The 16,610-nt window shown below is 53.8% G+C and overlaps 2 protein-coding genes across 2 annotated transcripts; one reads left to right on the forward strand and one right to left on the reverse strand.

Moving 5' to 3' along the window:
* Window positions 1-35: 35 nt before the first annotated feature.
* On the reverse strand, window positions 36-4,018 carry EAH_00028730 (hypothetical protein; the record flags this gene model as incomplete). Its single annotated transcript, XM_013392645.1, has 7 exons — window positions 36-182; window positions 473-638; window positions 893-1,089; window positions 1,316-1,382; window positions 1,606-1,707; window positions 1,943-2,277; window positions 3,028-4,018. Coding segments are annotated over 7 exons (2,005 nt in total), but the record flags the coding sequence as incomplete, so codon positions are not given.
* Window positions 4,019-5,204: 1,186 nt separating this feature from the next.
* EAH_00028740 (ARID/BRIGHT DNA-binding domain-containing protein, putative) lies at window positions 5,205-14,698 on the forward strand (the record flags this gene model as incomplete). The annotated part of the gene is made up of 13 exons (XM_013392646.1): window positions 5,205-5,324; window positions 5,565-5,870; window positions 6,314-6,762; window positions 6,963-7,069; window positions 7,384-7,502; window positions 7,831-8,286; window positions 8,478-10,271; window positions 10,481-10,718; window positions 11,000-11,061; window positions 11,204-11,306; window positions 11,428-11,675; window positions 11,917-14,220; window positions 14,486-14,698. The coding sequence occupies 13 exons, from the start codon at window positions 5,205-5,207 to the stop codon at window positions 14,696-14,698; spliced, it is 6,519 nt and encodes a 2,172-aa protein (XP_013248100.1).
* Window positions 14,699-16,610: the final 1,912 nt, after the last annotated feature.

Below are 16,610 nucleotides of genomic sequence, written 5' to 3' on the forward strand. Positions count from 1 at the left end.
AAAATATATTTATTTAACTTCTACTTTTCTATTACCATTCTGCTTATTCCACTTCACTTCTGCAGAAGCGACAAACTGATCGATTATAATTTGCGCTCCGTTCGAAAAATCGCCAAACTGCGCCTCCCAAATTGCGAGGGCGTCGGGGTGTTCCATCGAATAGCCGAACTCATAACCCAGGGCTGCACAAAACAATAATAATAAATAATAAATAATAAATAATAACAATAATAATGACAGCAATGCTGATAATAATCATAATAATAATGGTAGTAGCAATCAATAATAAGCAATCAAATAATAATCATAATAATCGATAATAATCAATCGTCGTAATAATAATTAATAATAATCATAATTTTAATAATGAACAGGAGAAGCACAAACAACAGCAGCAGCACAAGCACCAACAGCAGCAGCAACACCAGCACCAGCAGCAGCAGCAACGCGGCAACAGCAGCAGAATCCGAACCTGCATATTCTGAAAGGGGTGAGTTGCAGACGTTGATGGTATGGGGGAGGTTTAGATCTTTAAGAGAATCAAATATGCAATGCTGCGCCTCCACTGCTTGGTCGTGCAGCACAGCGTGACGGTGAGAGAAGGTGCCTCGCTGAGCGTCTTGCCCTGCTAAGCGAATCTGCAGCAGCAAACCCAACAGCAACACCATTAACACCAGCATTATTCGCGACAGAAGCAGCATCATTACCTGTAGCTACAGCAGCACCATTAGCAACAGCATTATTAGCAGCAGCTGCACCACCATTAGCGGCAGCATCATGAGCAGCAACATCATTAGCAGCAACATCCTTAGCAGCAGCAATAGCAGCATCAGCAGGACTAGCAGCAGCATCATTAACAGCAGCACTAGCAGCAGCAAGAGGAGGAATGTACATGGAATCCATCGCTGAGTAGAGTTGCATATGCCAGGTTCTCCGCTGCTCCAAAATCAAGTGTCTGTTCGTGTTCAGGGCCTTCAGCTGCTGCTAATCTTTGCTTCATTATCTTCGCTATTGTTGCATGCGGTACAAAACCCTCGGGGATTGTAAATATACGTCGACCCAACTCACGCAATGCAGACAGGCGCACACCTGCAACAGCAGCAGCAGCAGCAGAAACGGCAGCAGCAAATGAACAATCAACGCGTCTTCACTCCGTTTACACTGTGGAACCACAACCTTCGCACGCCTAATTAAAATAAGCAGCAGCAGCTGCTGCTATTGATGCTGGTGCTACTGCTGCTGCCGCAAAGCCTCTCTGTCTCACGTTTTGTGCAGAGGCGAAGTTGCAAGGGTTTAGGGTTTAGGGTTTGCTTACCGGTAACTCTTGGGGGAGAGGGATGATCAGGAGTAACGAGATGCTTCCACTGCGGCGCGTACTGACACTGCAGCAAAAACAAAATACGGAAAAATATTTAACATGAAATATATTCAAACTCACGTATATATATATATGCATATAATATATATGTATATATATATATATATATATGTATCCAAACATAAATACATATATAAATATATGGACATGTACATATAAATATATATATATAATTATATTATATTATATACCCTAAAGGTGCAAACGTGTGAGGGTGTGCGTCTAACCTGATGAGCAGGCACAAACGTTTTGCTGCTTTCGTATTCTTTGTTATAAAACTCCCAAATGTCAGATTTCATTCGAGAGACGTCTTCTTCTGTCACCACCTCCTGCAGCACAGCAACAGCAGCAGCAATAGCGGCAGCAACAGGAAGGAAATAATAAAAATACGAACACTAACGAACAGCTTGCATAGCCTACTTGTTGGATGAGTTTGTTTGCATGCAATTCGAGTGCAGTATATATATACATATATACCCATATGCATACATACATATATACATATATATATATTTTTATATATATATATATATGAAGAATAATAAATATATTTTATTGTCTTACTTGTTGGATGAGTTTGTTTGCATATAATTCGAGTGCAGTTTTTTTTCTAGCGATGAGAGTGTAAGTAAGCGGTTGTGTAAATTTAGGCATATCGAGTTCATTATGCCCAAATCTTCTGTATCCAACAATATCTACAAAAACATCTTGTTTGAATTTTTGTCGGAAATCTAGAGCGAGCTCGCATGCAAAAGAAACAGCTTCGGGATCATCTGCATTAACATGAAGTACTGGGGCTTCTACTGCTTTAGCAATATCTGTACAATATTTCCCAGATCCTGCATCGACAGGGTTCGTCGTGAATCCTATTTGATTATTAACAACCAAATGAATACAACCTCCAACAGAATAACCAGGTAAAGCAGACATTTGCAGGGATTCATATACAACACCTTGACCTGCTAATGAAGCATCTCCGTGAATAATAATAGGAAGAACTAAACTTCTTTCTTTATCTACACGGAAGTATTGTTGTGCACGAGATAAGCCCAATACAAGAGGGTCTACAGCCTCAAGATGAGAAGGATTCGGTAGAATACACATATGAATACTGCGCTCAGAATCTCTATCAAACAAATCGTACTCTACACCTAAATGATACTTAACATCGCCTGTATTTCCCCAGTCGCTTGAACCAAACCCTGAAACTCCTTGGAATTCGCTCAGCATCTGCTGCATAGGTTTATGCAAAACATTTACAAGCACATTTAATCTTCCTCTATGTGCCATCCCTATAACAATTGAATTCAACCCCGCAGCTACAGCTCTCTTTGTTATTGTCTTCATTCCTACAATTAATGTCTCGCATCCATCTAAACCAAACCGCCGAGTTGTAGAAAACTTTGATCCACAAAAATTTTCAAATAGCTGTGCTCGAGCAAGACGTGTAAGGATTTTTTTTCTGCTATCTACGCTGTATGCATAGGCTTGATCGGTTTCTAATCTTTGCCGAATGAAATTGCATGCATTTGAATCTGCAATATGCATATACTCCACACCTAAACTGCTACAGTACGTCTCCTCTAATCTCTTCACAAGATCTCTTAAACGTCGAGGGGGAGAGTCAGGAGATAAGAAGCCTTGCATACCAGGGACTCTAGCTACATAAACTTTATCAAAATCTGCAGCAGTAAATCCATAATGCTCTGGCCCAAGTTGAAGAGGCTGTTGTGCTGCTCTTAAAGAACAATAAGGAGGCTTGCGCGGAAGAGATAAAGGGTTTATTGCTGCTAACTCATGTCCTCTCATCTGATAACCGCGAACCATTTGAATTAATCGAGATGTATCATGAACAGACTGAGAAGATCCTTCATATGCAGAATATAAACCCTCTCCTGATCCTGCTGCTGCTGCTCCTGTTGTTCCTGCTGTTGTTGCTGCGGGTGATGCTGCTGACGGTGCTGCACCGCTTCCTGCAGCTGCTGCGTCACCAGCTAGCCCCCCGCTACTCCCTGCCAATCCTAAAGAAGCTGCTGCTCCTGCTGCAGGCGTTGCTGCTGCTGCTGCAGGTAGGTGCTGCTGCAGCGAGGGAGGCGGTACGAAACATAATGAAGGCGGCAGCCCAGCCTCTAAGTTGTTGAAGTATGCAGCCCATGAAGAATGAACAGATGTGGGATCGCGTCTCCAGGCTAGCAGCATTTGTTCTGCATAAGAAGCACCGGTACCCGATAAAAAGCCATCTGCTGCTGCATCTCCTGCTCCTGCTGCTCCTCCTGCTGCTGTTGCTGCTGAGGGGGAGGCGGAGGCAAGAGGCGAAGAAGCTGTAGACAAAGGGCTCCTGCTGCTGCTGCCGCCTTTCTTGCTGCTGCCCGATGACAAGCTCCCACTCAGTATGCTGCTGCTGCTGCTGCTGCTGCTGCTTGCGCAGCGGGACTGCTGATGAGCATGCCAAGGGAAATGCAAGAAGAAATTCGCGCTGCTGCTGCTGTTGTTGCTGCTGCTGTGTGCATGTGTTGTTGTTGCTGTTGCTGCTGCTGCTGCGACGCCGCTAGAAGACCCCAAAAGCACCCCACGATGAGCCCCACAAAGGTACTGCCGCCGCTGCAGCAGCAGCAGCGACTTTGCTGCAGTTGCAGACATGGGTGCTGTTGCAGGTTCACGGGGCGCTACACAATAGGAAGTCTGCTGCTGCTGCTGCAGCTGTTGCTCCTGCTGCTGTTGTTGCTGCTGTTTCTGCTGCTGCTACCCGCGAAACAAAGCTCGCGGCAGCAAAGCGTCGCCTGGGTAGACCTAGCTACCCGCGAAGCAGCGACAGCGAAAGCAGCAGCAGCAGCAACAGCGGCAGCAGTTGCTGCTGCTGCAACAGGACACACACAACAAAGACAACTGCCCTGTGAACGATGGATCGGGAAGATCAAAATAAAGAATAAAAAAGTTGCAGATGCTGTTGCTGCTGCTGCTGCGGCTGCTGGGCCCGCTGCAGCTGCTGCTGCAGTCTGCTAGCGTTGCTGCGGCTGCTGCAGCAGAGCGATAGAGGGAATTGCTTATAGGATTATAATGTCCACAGGAAGCTGCATCCGCTGCAGCAGCAGCAGCAGTAAGCAAATGCTCACTGTCCCAGGACGCTTGCGCTGCTGCTGCTGCTGCTGCTGGAATCGTTGCAGCAGCTGCTGCTGCTGCTCCTGCTACTGCTGCCGGCGATTGTATGCGGTGTTGCAGCAGCAAAAGGAGTTTTTTTGTTAAAGAAGACTGTGTGCTGTTTGTTTTACTAAGGAGAGCTGCTGCTGTCCCGCAGCGTACGGTATGACTCAATCGTGAGGGGGCCGCAGCAGCAGCAGCTGCTGCTGCTCCTGCTGCTGCTGCAGCAGCTGCTGCTGCGGTCGCCGCCCCAAGGAGGGAGCGACCTTGCATGCAGCAGCAGCAGCAGCAGCAGCCTCAAGTAATGCTGCAGCAACACACAGAAAACATTAAGGACATTCTGTATAGCAACATTGGGAACCCCGCAGATTGGTGCTCCGCGTTGCTGCTGCTGTTGCTGCAGCAGCAGCAGCAGCAGCAACGCAGCTCTACACCGAGAGTCACTTGGTGGCTGCTGCATCCTTGTCTAGCCAGCAGCAGCAACAGCAGCGCGCGGTCTGTCCCCGGCTACTTTTCTGTGTACAGTAGCAGCAGCAATAGCAGCAACAACAGCAACCGCTGCAGCTGTAGCAGCAGCAATATTAGTTGTTGCTGCTGCTGCAATCCCAGACGCCGCGGAGCGTCCCGAGTGTCTCCAGCGGCAGCGGCAGCAGCAGCAGCAGCAGCAGGTTGCAGCGGCCCCGCCCTTATGTTTCGCCGATCCCCGCAGCAGCAGCGACAGCAGCATCAGCAGCAGCACCAGAGCCAGCAGCTGCAGTTACAGCAGCAGCAGCAGCAGCAGAAACGGCAGCTGCGCTGCTGTAGGGAAGTAAAAAGGACGGCATCTTCAGGCTCCGAAGCTGCTGCCGAATCAGCAGCAGCCCTTGCACCAGCAGCAGCAGCCGTAGCAGCAACAGCAACAGCAGCAGCAGCAGCAGGATGAATGTCAGCAGCAGCAGCAGCAACACCGGCCGTGTCCTCATGGACCGCGCCACATTCTTTTCGTCTCTCTCTGCTTTTCACTCAGAGAGGGGACAGACACTTGCTCCGGATCCACTCCTCGGGGTAGGCTAAGCAGCAGCAGCAGCAGCAGCAGCAGCAGCAGCATCACCGGCAGCAGGGAAGGAGAGAGCCGCACATTCGTCACCCTCGTGTGCATAGTTCTAGCAGCAGCAGCAGCAACATCAACAATACAGAAAGCAGCAGCAATCTCCCTAACTACCGCACCATTACCACCATCACCAGCAACATCAGCAGCAGCAGCACCAGCAGCAACAACAGCAGCACCATCAGCATCAGTAGCAACAACAGCAGCACCATCAGCATCAGCAGCATCAGCAGCATCAGCAGCAGCAGCAGCAGCAAGAGTTTGTTTGTGCGTGTGTTTATGTGCGAAGGTGTCTGTTGATTTATACGAAATGTTTATTATCGCTATGGAGCAAGGCGGCTTCCCTCGTATAAACAAAAACAACAAATGGAGTTTTCTAGGAAAACAGCTCGGGGTTATACCCAAAGATAAAACTGCCTCGCAGCATGAAGTTGAACAGGTGCTGCTGCTGCTGCTGCTGTTGCCGCTGCTTCTGCTGCTGTTGCTCCACCTGATCCTACGGGTGCTGCTGATGCTGCTCTTGCTGCTGGTGGTTGTGCTTGTGGTGGTAGTCAGTCTGAGCCGTGGCAGCAGCTGCTGCCTTTACAGCAGCAGCGGCACGACCGCTGCAGCCATGGCAGCAGCCATAGCGGCAGCTATAGCAGCAGCAGCAGCAGCAGCAGTTGAGTTGCATGCCTCTATATGTGATGTGGGGTGTATGCATACCGCAGGTTAAGCGCTTTTATGTTCGCTGGATCCGCCAGTTTGAGGGAGAGAAGATATCCCCTGAACTTCGGAAGCAGCTGCAGCCTTCAGCAGCAGATGCTGCTCGGCGAGCTGCTGGTGCAGCACCTGCTGCTGCATCATATTCTGCTGCTGCTGCTTCTGCTGCAGCTGCTGCTGCTGCGGGAGGCAGCAATGCCGGCTTCCTGCAGCAGCACGCCGTCGGTCTTTACTCGCACCCATTGCGGCACCATCCGCACCATATGATGCCTCAGCCGCAACAGCTGCAGCAGTTGCAGCAGCTGCAGGAACAGCAGCAGCAGCAGCAACAGCAGCAGCCTTGGAAGGGACACGAGCTCGACAGCAGCAGCACCAAAATCAAAACAGAAAAGAAAATGTTGCTGCTGCAAAAGCACGCAGCTGTAGACGTCTTCAGACTCATGAGAAGAAGGGACAGGTTCGGCTTGGGGTTTAGGGCTTAGGGTTTAGGGTTTAGGGTTTAGGGCTTAGTTTAGGGTTTACGGTTTTATGGTGTGTAGTTTGAATGTTTACGGTTTTGGTTGTAGGCTCTAGGGTTTATTTCAATACGTAGGGTGTACGATTTACGGTCTAGCTTAGGGTTTAGGGTTTAGGGTTTAGGGTATAGCGTTTGTTCAGGCTTGCTGCAAAGTACTCCCCCGAGGCGGTGGCTGCGCGCATGGCGGCTCGAGAGCGTCGGCGGCATCTTGTGGAGTCGGGACAGCTGGGGCCGGCAACAGGCAAGGGTTTAGGGTTTAGGGTTTAGGGTTTAGGGTTTGGGGTTTATTGTTGTGGGGTTGGGCTTTAGAATGGCTTAGCGGTTTTGCGTCTGTGTGTCTGTCTGTCTTTCTGCCTTCATATGGCGTTTAGCTTTTAGGGTTTAGGGTTTAGGGTTTCCCTCTTGTTGCTTGTTGGCCTCGTTGCTGCTGTTGCTGCTGCGGTTTGAAGGGGCTGGTTTTGCTGTTACGTGAGCCGTCATCGCTTCTCTTATGACTTGTCGTTCCTGCTGCTTATGCTCCCGCTGCTGCTGTTGCTGCTGCTGCTGCTGCTGCTGCTGCAGATGTGCGGCGTCTTACTCAGAGTCTAGCAGACCGCCGCTACGTTCCTGGGGATTTTCCATTTGCAATGAACTGCATTTATTATCTTTCTCGGCCTCTCAGGGGTATCTCCATAGAACAGGTAACAGCAGCAACAGCAGCAGCAGCAGCAGCAGCAGCAGCAGTAGGTGCAGCGGCAGCAGCGGGTGCAGGTGCAGGCCGTGCGTTTTTTTGGTTTCTTTGGGGTGTGCTGCTGTGTTTTGCGTAGTGGTGGTGTGTGGGTTTGTTGCTGCCGCTGTTGAGATGTTTCTTGTTGCTGCTGCTCTGCTGCTTCTGCTCTGCTGCTGCTGCTGCAGCATCCTGGGTTGTTGTATGAAGTGAGCCTGCTCCTGGAGGAAGCTGCAGCATCATGCAGGGAGAGTTTGCTGTCTATACACCGGCCGCGGCCTCCTCCTGTTGATTTGCCTCAGCTTTTCGGGTGTATATACAACTTTGCAGCAACAGCAGCAGAGCGAGCAGCAGCAGCAACAGCACCTTTGGACCCTATGGATTTGCTGCTGCCGCAGCTGCTGCAGCTGCCTGGCGCTCCCTGGGCTGCAGCAAACAAAGGCAGCAGCAGCAGCAGCAGCAAGTTGGGGCCGCTACTCGCGCTTCATGCGCTCCAGCTAGCCAGCGCTGTTTCTGCTAATTTGCTGCTGCCTGTTGAGAATAGACTCAGCCTTGCTGGCTTCACTCGGGCTTCTATCGGTCCCTTGCTGCTGGCTGCTGCTGCAGCACAGCGCAGCAGTAGCAGCAGCAGCAGCGGCAGCAACAGCGCGAACGCGGCGCTAGAAGCTGCTGTTGCTGCTGCTGAAGAGGCAGAAGACCTCGTAGACAGTGATGCAGACTGGATAGATCAAGAGGACGAGCAAGACCAAGCAAGCGAAGTATGCTTTAGGGTTTAGGGTTTAGGGTTTAGGGTTTAGGGTTTGGGGTTTGGGGTTTGAACGGCATCCGCAGGTTGTGCAAGTCCGGCTTGATGCATGGCTTTGGTATGGCGTGCCAGTAGGCCTTATAGTGGACTGTTTACTTTGCTCAGGGTTTAGGGTTTAGGGTTTAGGGTTTATTGTGCACGCAGGTTGGGGGAGCCTTGACTCGTCAAGGGCGTGTCTTCCGACGGCCTGAGTCTCCAGTGGAGGCTTCACCTCGGCCCTCTTCTCCAGCCATCAGCAGCAGCAGCAGCAGCAGCAGCACAGGGGGGTTTCCAGAGTGCTGGGGGGGCCCTTTAAAAGAACAGCGGCTAAGAGAGGAAGGAGAGACCTTGAAGACTGCTGCTGCTGCGCTGCTGTCGGCTTTGGATTGCGTCTCTGTTGCTGCACTGCGTGCAGAGCGTTTGATTCGCGCTGCAGCAACGCGAGCAGCAGCTGCTGCAGCGAGGGCGTCAGTAGCAGCTGCTTCAGACCCCACCGCAGCTGCAGAAGCAGCAGATCCCGTTGCCGCAGCTGAGGCATTCGTCAAGCTCTCAGCAGCAGAGCTGCTGCAGGGCCTTATCAATGAAAAGGAAGCAGCACTTCGTGCTGCTACACCAGCAGCAGCAAACGGGTGCCGCACCTCTACAGTTGAGGCCTTGATGAGCTACAGCAGCAGATGGAAGCTGCGGCAGCTGCTGCAGCTGCAGGCCTTGCTTGGCCTGCAACCAGCGGACTCCCAGCAGCAGCAGCAGCAACAGCAGCAGCAGCGACAGCAGAAAAGAGGTTCGTTTGCTGACGTAGCAGGTGCTACAGTAGCAGCAGCAACAGCAACAAAACGTCTGCGCACTGAAGAGGAAGAGGCCTTCGCGGAAAGCCGTAGCAGCAGCCCCACGTTTGAAGCAACCTCAACTACTGCTGCAGCAGCAGCAGCCTCAGCAGGGGCAGCACCAAACCCAGACGTGCCGCTTGTAAATACACCCCGCGCCGTCGCCGCCTCCCTACCCCCTCCAACTCCGACTCAGAACTTTCTTTTTGGTGTCCCTGTAGAGCCCCCTTCTGATCCGCACCAGCAGCAGCAGCAGCAACAGCAGCAGCAGCAGCAACAGCAGCAGCAGCAGCAACAACACCAGCAGGGTACTCCATCAGGGGAACCCCGAGTGCATGCGGGGGCCCGCAAGGCCCAGCAAACAGTGCAGCAGCAAAGACGCAGCAAAATGCTGAGCCCGCGAAGCGCGCCGCCTCTTAGTGCTGCTGTTGCTGCTGCTGTGCTGCAGCAGCAGCTGCAGGTCCCGCCCTCCTCCGTCGCCGTGCTGCTGCAGGATGCCACGGAGTTCGTTGTTGTGCACACCCAGCAACAGCAGCAGCAGCAGCAAAAGCAGGTGTCCCCTACTGCTGCTGGTGGGTGGCGGCACACCTCACCGCGGACGAATGGCAGCTGCAGCACGGACGCAACAGGAGCAGCAGCAGCAGCTGCTGCTGCTGCAGCAGAGGGGGAGATCGGAGTATCAGCACAAAGCATTGCTGAGGCACTGCAGCAGGCCCTGCAAAACCTTTCTCGCCCGCTGCAGCTGCAACTAGTGAACAAAGCAGAAGCTATATTTAAAGCTTGCTGCTTGCATGCAGACAGCAGCAACAGACGTATGTTCGTGGTGCTGCGGCTGCTGCAGCATCTGGGGCCCTCGTTTGGTGCTGCTCTCACTCCACTTGTTAACAGACTGGGGGAGCAGATTGTTGCAGAGGAAGAGGCAGCCGCAGAAGCTGCTGCTGCTGTTGGGCCGTACACCAGCCTGGGGGGATCGCCAGCAGCAGCAGCTGCTGCTGCTGCAACGCGGAAGCAGCAGCAGCAGCTCCAGCTGCAGCAGATGCTCTTCCTTGACTTCGCTTCCGAAGCAGAGGCTCTCTCGCCTTTTCTCTCAACAGCAACAAGCGCAGCAAAAGCCTTCTCTGCAATTGTGTCGCTGGTATGCCAGTGCAGCAGCAGCAGCAGCGGTACTAGCACAATCAGCAACACCACCACCACCACCTCCAGCAGCAGGACAATCAGCAGCAAGCAATAGCAGCACCACATCCACCACCACCGACAGCAACAGCAGCAGCAGTAGCAGCACCAACAGCAGCAGCAGCAGCATAAGCAACACTTTGTCCTTGTGCGTTTGTGCTGTCTCCGCAGCTGCCTCCATCTCCTTCTGTGTGCCCGGGAGCCACGTGGCTTCCGCGTGGCGGCGACGATCAGCAGCAGCAACGGCAGCTGCAGCACGGGAAGAGGCAGCAGCAGCAGCACGAGCAGCAGGACCAACCGGAAGAATCATGGATAGGCTTGGCTGCTGCTGCGTCGCTGGCACGCCTGCTGCGGGGGCTGCAGGCAGAGGCGGGGCTCCGCCTTCCCAGGTGTCTCCTCAGTGCTAAAGGTATTGTCGCATGTCTGCTGTTGCTGCTGCTGGTGCTGTGGGTGCTGCGGTTGCTGCTCGTGTTGCTGTGGGTGCTGCGGCTGCTGCTTCTCTGGCTGCTACTGTTTGTGGCGGTGCCTCGCCGAGTTTACCGCTGGGTTGCTGCATCTGACGCAGCACCAACAGCAGCCTCCGCTGCAGTGGCTGCGGAGGCTCCTGTTGCTGCTGTTGTATTTTTGCTTCCCCGCTCGCTGCTGCTTGAGACAGCTGCGTCACTCGGTTATTGTTGCTGCTGCTTGCAGGTTTCCAGTTCTTGCAGGCGGCATTCGAAGCTGCTGCTCAGCTGCTGCTTTTCAGACAATCGGTGCGTGTGCAGCAGCAGCGCATGCAGCAGCAACAGGGTTTGTGGGTATGACATTTGTGGGGAGACAATGTGGTGGGCATTTGTCGGTTTAGCATTGCTGCTGTTGTGTCTCCTGCTGCTGCGATTGCCGCTTCTGCTGCAGGTGTTGAGACCCCACATGGACGTCTTCTTATCAGTTGCTGCTGCAGTGCTGCAAGTCGAAGTGGAGTTGCCGCGCCTGAGGTTACCGAGGTCGCTCATTCGGGGTACGTCACCTTTTGCACCTTTTGCTGCTGGTGCTGCTGTCGCTGTTGCTGCTGCTGTTGCTTCTTCTACTGGTGCTGTTGCTGCTACTGCTGCTGTGGGGTTGCTGCTTGGTTGCTGCAGCGACGCTTTCGTTCCTGTACTTAACTTGCACGGCCCCCCCGCGCCTGCTGCTCTCTTCTCTAGAAGCGCTAGTAGAGGCCCACGGCACACCAGAAGCAGCAGCAGCAGCAGCAGCTGACGCGGCAGCAACGGGAAGTAACGACCAGCTTGCTGATGCTTGTGCCGTGGGGATATCCAAAGCTGCTGCTGCAGAGGCAGCCGCAAAACTCTTCTTGACACCGTTGCTGAGATACATTCGACACAAGATGGTACTTGCTGCTGCCGCTGCTGCCTCTGCTGCTGCTTATGCATCTGCTGCAGCTGCTGCTGATGCCGATGCTGGTGTCTTCCAAGTTTAGCCTCTCCTCTCTGGCTCTCGTGCTGCACCTGATGCTGCTGCTGCTGCTTCTGTTGACCCATGCTGCTGCTTGTGTTCGCTTGGCTTGTGATGTTGACTGGTGCTGCTACTGCTGCTGCTGCTGCTGCTGCTCTTGGTGATTTGTGCTGCAGATGGAAGCAGCACGTTTGTCTGCTCAGGAGGAGCTGGCGGAGGTGATTGGCCCGGCGTGCACTGGCTCTGCTGCTTCAGCAGCTGCAGCTGCAGCAGCAGCAGCATCTGCTTCCCACGACTTCAGCAACAGCACCAGCAGGTTGCCGGAGTGTGTAGCTGCAGCAGGATCCTCGAATGCAGCAGCAGACATGCAGCCTGCTGCTGCAGCAGAAGCTTGGTTGCAGCGTGGTGCTGCTGTTCGCTTAACCCGGTCTACAACGCCGCGGCTGCCTCCGCAGCAGCAATTTGCTGCTGCTGCTGGTTCCTCTATGCTGCTGCCTGCAGAGGAGAAGCAGCAGATAGCAGCGGATGCGATTGCTGCAGCTGCTGCTGCTGGGCTGCGAAGCAGCCGCAGCGCAGCACACGGACAGCAGCAGAGTACAGATGCTGAGGGCTTAGAGGAGACAGTGAGCCGCTTGCTGCCACGAAGAGACAATCGAGGGCCTCGTTCTGCTGCTGCTGCTGCACTTGACCCGCTAGTGAACCAGCAGCACCACCTGCAGCAGCAGAAGCAGCAGCAGCACTTTCTGCAGCAGGCACAGCACCAGCAGCCGTTCGCAAACCCCACCCAGCAGCAGCAGCAGCACCCGCAGCAGCAGCAGCAGTTGCTTCCACCGGGAGATGCGCTGGTGCCAGTGAACGAAGCAGCAGCAGCAGCTGCGGCTTGTGCTCAGCTGGGGGCCCCGATACAGCAGGGAGAGGAGCAGCAGCAAGACGCACAGAATGCACAGCAGCAGCTGCTACAGCACCAGTATCCTCTGAGCCAGCAGCAGATGACGCCGCCGCAACCAATGCTGCAGCAGCAGCTACCTTTGGGGGTGTTGCCGCAGCAAGGCATGGCCCTGCCTCCAGCAGCACTGCATCCTCAGGAGCAGCAGCAGCACCTGCAGCCGCACCAGCAGCAGCATCAACGTTCGCAGCAACAGCAGCCACACCTGCAGCCGCAGATGCAGCAGATGCAGCAGCAGCAGCATCCGCAGCAGCAGCAACACATGCAGCCGCAGCAGATTCAGCCGCAACGCCAGCATCCGCAACATCTGCAGCAGCAGCAGCAGCTGCTGCAGACCTCAGCCGTAGGGGCCCCGTCGTTTCCACAGGTTCCAGTGGATATGCAACAGCAGCAGCTGCAGCACATGCAAATGCAGCAGCAGCAGTTGCAGCAACAGCACATGCTGCAGCAGCAGCGCCTTCCGTTTACCGCTCCACCGGTGCAGCAGCAAGTACTGCAGCAGCAGCAGCACCGCCTGGCGCCACCGCAGCAGCAGATGCTGCCGCAGCAGCACCTCCAGCAGCCGCCATTTCAGCTGGGGCAAGAAGACATGCAGCAGGAACATATGCAGCAGCAGCACCTGATGCAACAACACCGCCAGCACCACCACGAGCAGATAGAGCAGCAGCAGCAGCAGCAGCAAGACAACGAAGCCCCCAGACCCCCACTTGCCTTCGACTACTCGCAGCAGCTCGGAGCAGCTCGGCCCCCTTCCCCAACGCTGGGCGCAGCAGGAACACCGCCCGAGCATCAGCATCAGCAGATGCAGCAGCAGCAGATGCAGCAGCAACAGCAGCAGTTGCTGTTGCAGCAACAGCAGCAAATGCAACAACAGCCATCGGCGTGGCTGCAGCAGCAGCAGTTCCAAGGAGCGATGCCCCCCCAAGCTGTAGGTTCGTTGCAGCCGCAGCTGCAGCAGCGGCGGGGAATGGCGCCGCAGCAGCAGCCGCAGCAGCGACAGGTGCGGCAGCAGCAGCAGCCACCGGCTTCTGCGCATCTGCAGCAGCACCAACGACAGCAGCAGCATCATCAGCAACCACAGCAACAGCACCATCAGCAGCAGCAGCAGCAACAGCAACAGCCTGCATTGAGGCAGCAACCGAAACAGCTGCAGTCGCCGCATGCAGCAGCACCTCGCGCAGCAGCAGCAAAATCAGCAGCCACAGGCAGCAGCTCAACAGACACCCCAAGCAGCACAACAGGAACTCAAGCGCCATCAGCAACACCAGCCGCAGGAGGTGCAGCAGGAGCAACAGCAGCAGCATCAGGTGCAGCAGGGCGGAAGGCCCCATCGGGAGCTGGAGCACCGGGCACACCGTCACCCACAGCATCAGCAGCGGCTGTTGCAGCAGATTGGGATGAACAAGACAGCGACGGCGAAGAGGAAGAAAGCGTTAATGAAACGACTGCTGTTGCAGTTGGCTGCATTGGGGCGTTAGCAGCAAACCCTCAGCTGCTGCCTTTGTTGCGGCCTCACCTCCCGCTGCTGACAGAGGTGCGCCCTTTTGCTGCTGCTGCTGCTGCAGTTTTCTTGCTGCCGCTAGTTCATACTGCTGCTAGTTGCACCGCTGGTGCCAGCATTGCTGCTGGTGCTGCCTCCGTAGGATATTTGCTGATTCACTGCCCGGGCTCGTTGCTTCTGTAGTGTATACCCCGCTTTCCCTGCTGTTGCAGTTGCTGCTGCTGCTGTAGCAGCAAGTGTAGCTTGGATTGTTTCTGAGTTATTGTTGTTGTTGTTGCTGCTGCTGTTTGTGCTTCAGCTGGCTTGGCTGAGGACGCCTTTTAGCGGCACATTGTGGGCGGTTGTGGGGGAGCTGCTGCTGCCGGCAATAGAGCAGCAGCAGCAGCATCAACAGCAGCAGGAGCAGCAGCGGCAGCAGCCGAGTGTATCTCCAGCTGCCCTGAAAGCCTTAGCAAACCTTGGGGGCTTCCAAGAGTACTTGAGCGTCCTCAAGGTTGTTACGAAACCTTGAGTCTTTAGCAGCAGTTTCGCGCAGCAACAGCTGCAGCAGCAGCTCCAGCAGGAGCTGCAGCATAAGTAGTTTCGCTCCTCAGGAGCTGCAGCCGCAGCTGCAGCAACGCCAGCAGAATGAGGAGGAGGAGCAGCGGGTGCGTACGCCTTTCTGTTGCTGGAGAGCCTGTGCATTGCCGATATAGCAGCAGCAGGAGCAGCAACAGCAGCAAAAGTAGCAGCAGACGCACCCGCTGAGAAGATAGCTGGCTTTTTACAGAGCTCCAAACTGGGGGCGACAAGGGGAATGCTTCGCGGCTTTTTGTCTGTAATAAAAGTAAAGTGTTAGAAAGGAGTATTGCGAGCCAACAGGGCTTCTTTGCTTTTCTTGACTCGAGTGTATCTGCTGCTGCTGCTGCGGCAGCAGCACCAACAGCAGCAGCAATTGACCTTAAGGCCGCCTTGCTTGTCACACGGGGCGCGTGGATGGCCTTACAGACTGTGCAGCCTCGTGGCCAGACAGCTGGAACTCTGCAGCTGCTGCAGCGATAAGCACGACGTGCTGTTGTTGCTGCTGCTGCAGAAGGCGTGGCTGCTGCATAGCAGCAATAACCGGGTTGCCGCTGCAGCAGCTGCAGCAACTGCAGCAGCTGCAGCAGCGGTAGGGTGGGCGCTGCCTTCGTCTGGGGGCGGTAGGAAGTTCTTTTCTATCAGTATAAACAGCAGCAATTGCCGCAGGTGCAGTAGTCGCTGCAGCTGCAGCAATAGCAGCAGCAGCAAGTGCAGTAGTTGCAGCTGCTGCGGTAAACCAGCAGCAGCAGCAACTGGTATCCCCCCGAGTTCGTGTGGGGCAGCTGCGCTAGCACCCCGTGCGCAGGGCTTTATAACGGCACAGTGGCTTGAGGCCTTCCTGTCTTTTCTTTTCTTTGATAGGGTTTTAATCTATCTTTGGGTTTATGCAAGGTTGTGTTTCCTATGCATTGTCTGTCTCCTGAATTATACTTTTTAATTATTAGTTTATCTGGAATGCATGCGCAGCACCGTCTGTCTCATTCCTTGAGTCTGTCTACTCTGCATCTGTCTCCTCTTATGCGTGGCCTTGGCGTTCTCCCACTGGTTTCATCTCTATGTGTTGCGATGTGTCTGGGTCTTTGTTTTTCTCTACTTTTCTACTTCTTTATGTGCCTTTGTGTCTCAATCTGTCTGTCTCTTTATCCTCCTCTCTGTCTGTCTCGCTTCGTCTCTGCATTCTTGTCCCTGTCTCTTTCTCTCTTTTCCTCCTTGTCGCCGTATCTTTGTCTTTTTTTTCTCTGTGTCTGTCTCCTTGTCTCTGTCTCCTTGTAGGGAGACAAACAGCCATATATATATATATATATATATATATATATATATATATATCGTCTTTGTCTCTAACGATATTTTCTGTGCTATCATATGTCTCTGCTGTGCTTTCTCTTCTGTCTTTGTTGGTTTGTTTGTCTCTGGTTTGCAGCTCTCGGTGGCTGCCTAAGCTGGAGGAGACCGTGAGGGTCTTTTCTATCTATATGTATCTCTGTAGCTGCCTCCCTCTTATTTTTATGTCCCCTCATCTTCTTTGTCTCTTCTTTGTCTCTTTATTCTGTGTCTCTGTTGGCACCTCTTGCACCTGTCACTGTCTACCATTGAGTAGAAGCGCGAGGCTAGCCAGAGAGCCCCGCAACTACCCAGCCACACATCTGTAGCTAGCTAGCTAGCGAGGCATCCAGATAGCCAGCCAGCTAGCTAGCTGTGTAGCTAGCTGGCTCGCTAGCTAGGGAAATGGACTACTACGGTCGAGTGGGACTCTGAAACAAAGTCATAACCTCCCCTTTAAGGAGAGGGCCTCCTGCTTCCTGCAGTTTGCTGCTGCACCTAAACCCGAACGCTCACTATACATCAAAATGCTCGTGGTAGAC

This window comes from Eimeria acervulina, genomic scaffold (assembly GCF_000499425.1).
Source record: "Eimeria acervulina Houghton genomic scaffold, Eah_scaff255, whole genome shotgun sequence".
Taxonomy (NCBI): domain Eukaryota; phylum Apicomplexa; class Conoidasida; order Eucoccidiorida; family Eimeriidae; genus Eimeria; species Eimeria acervulina.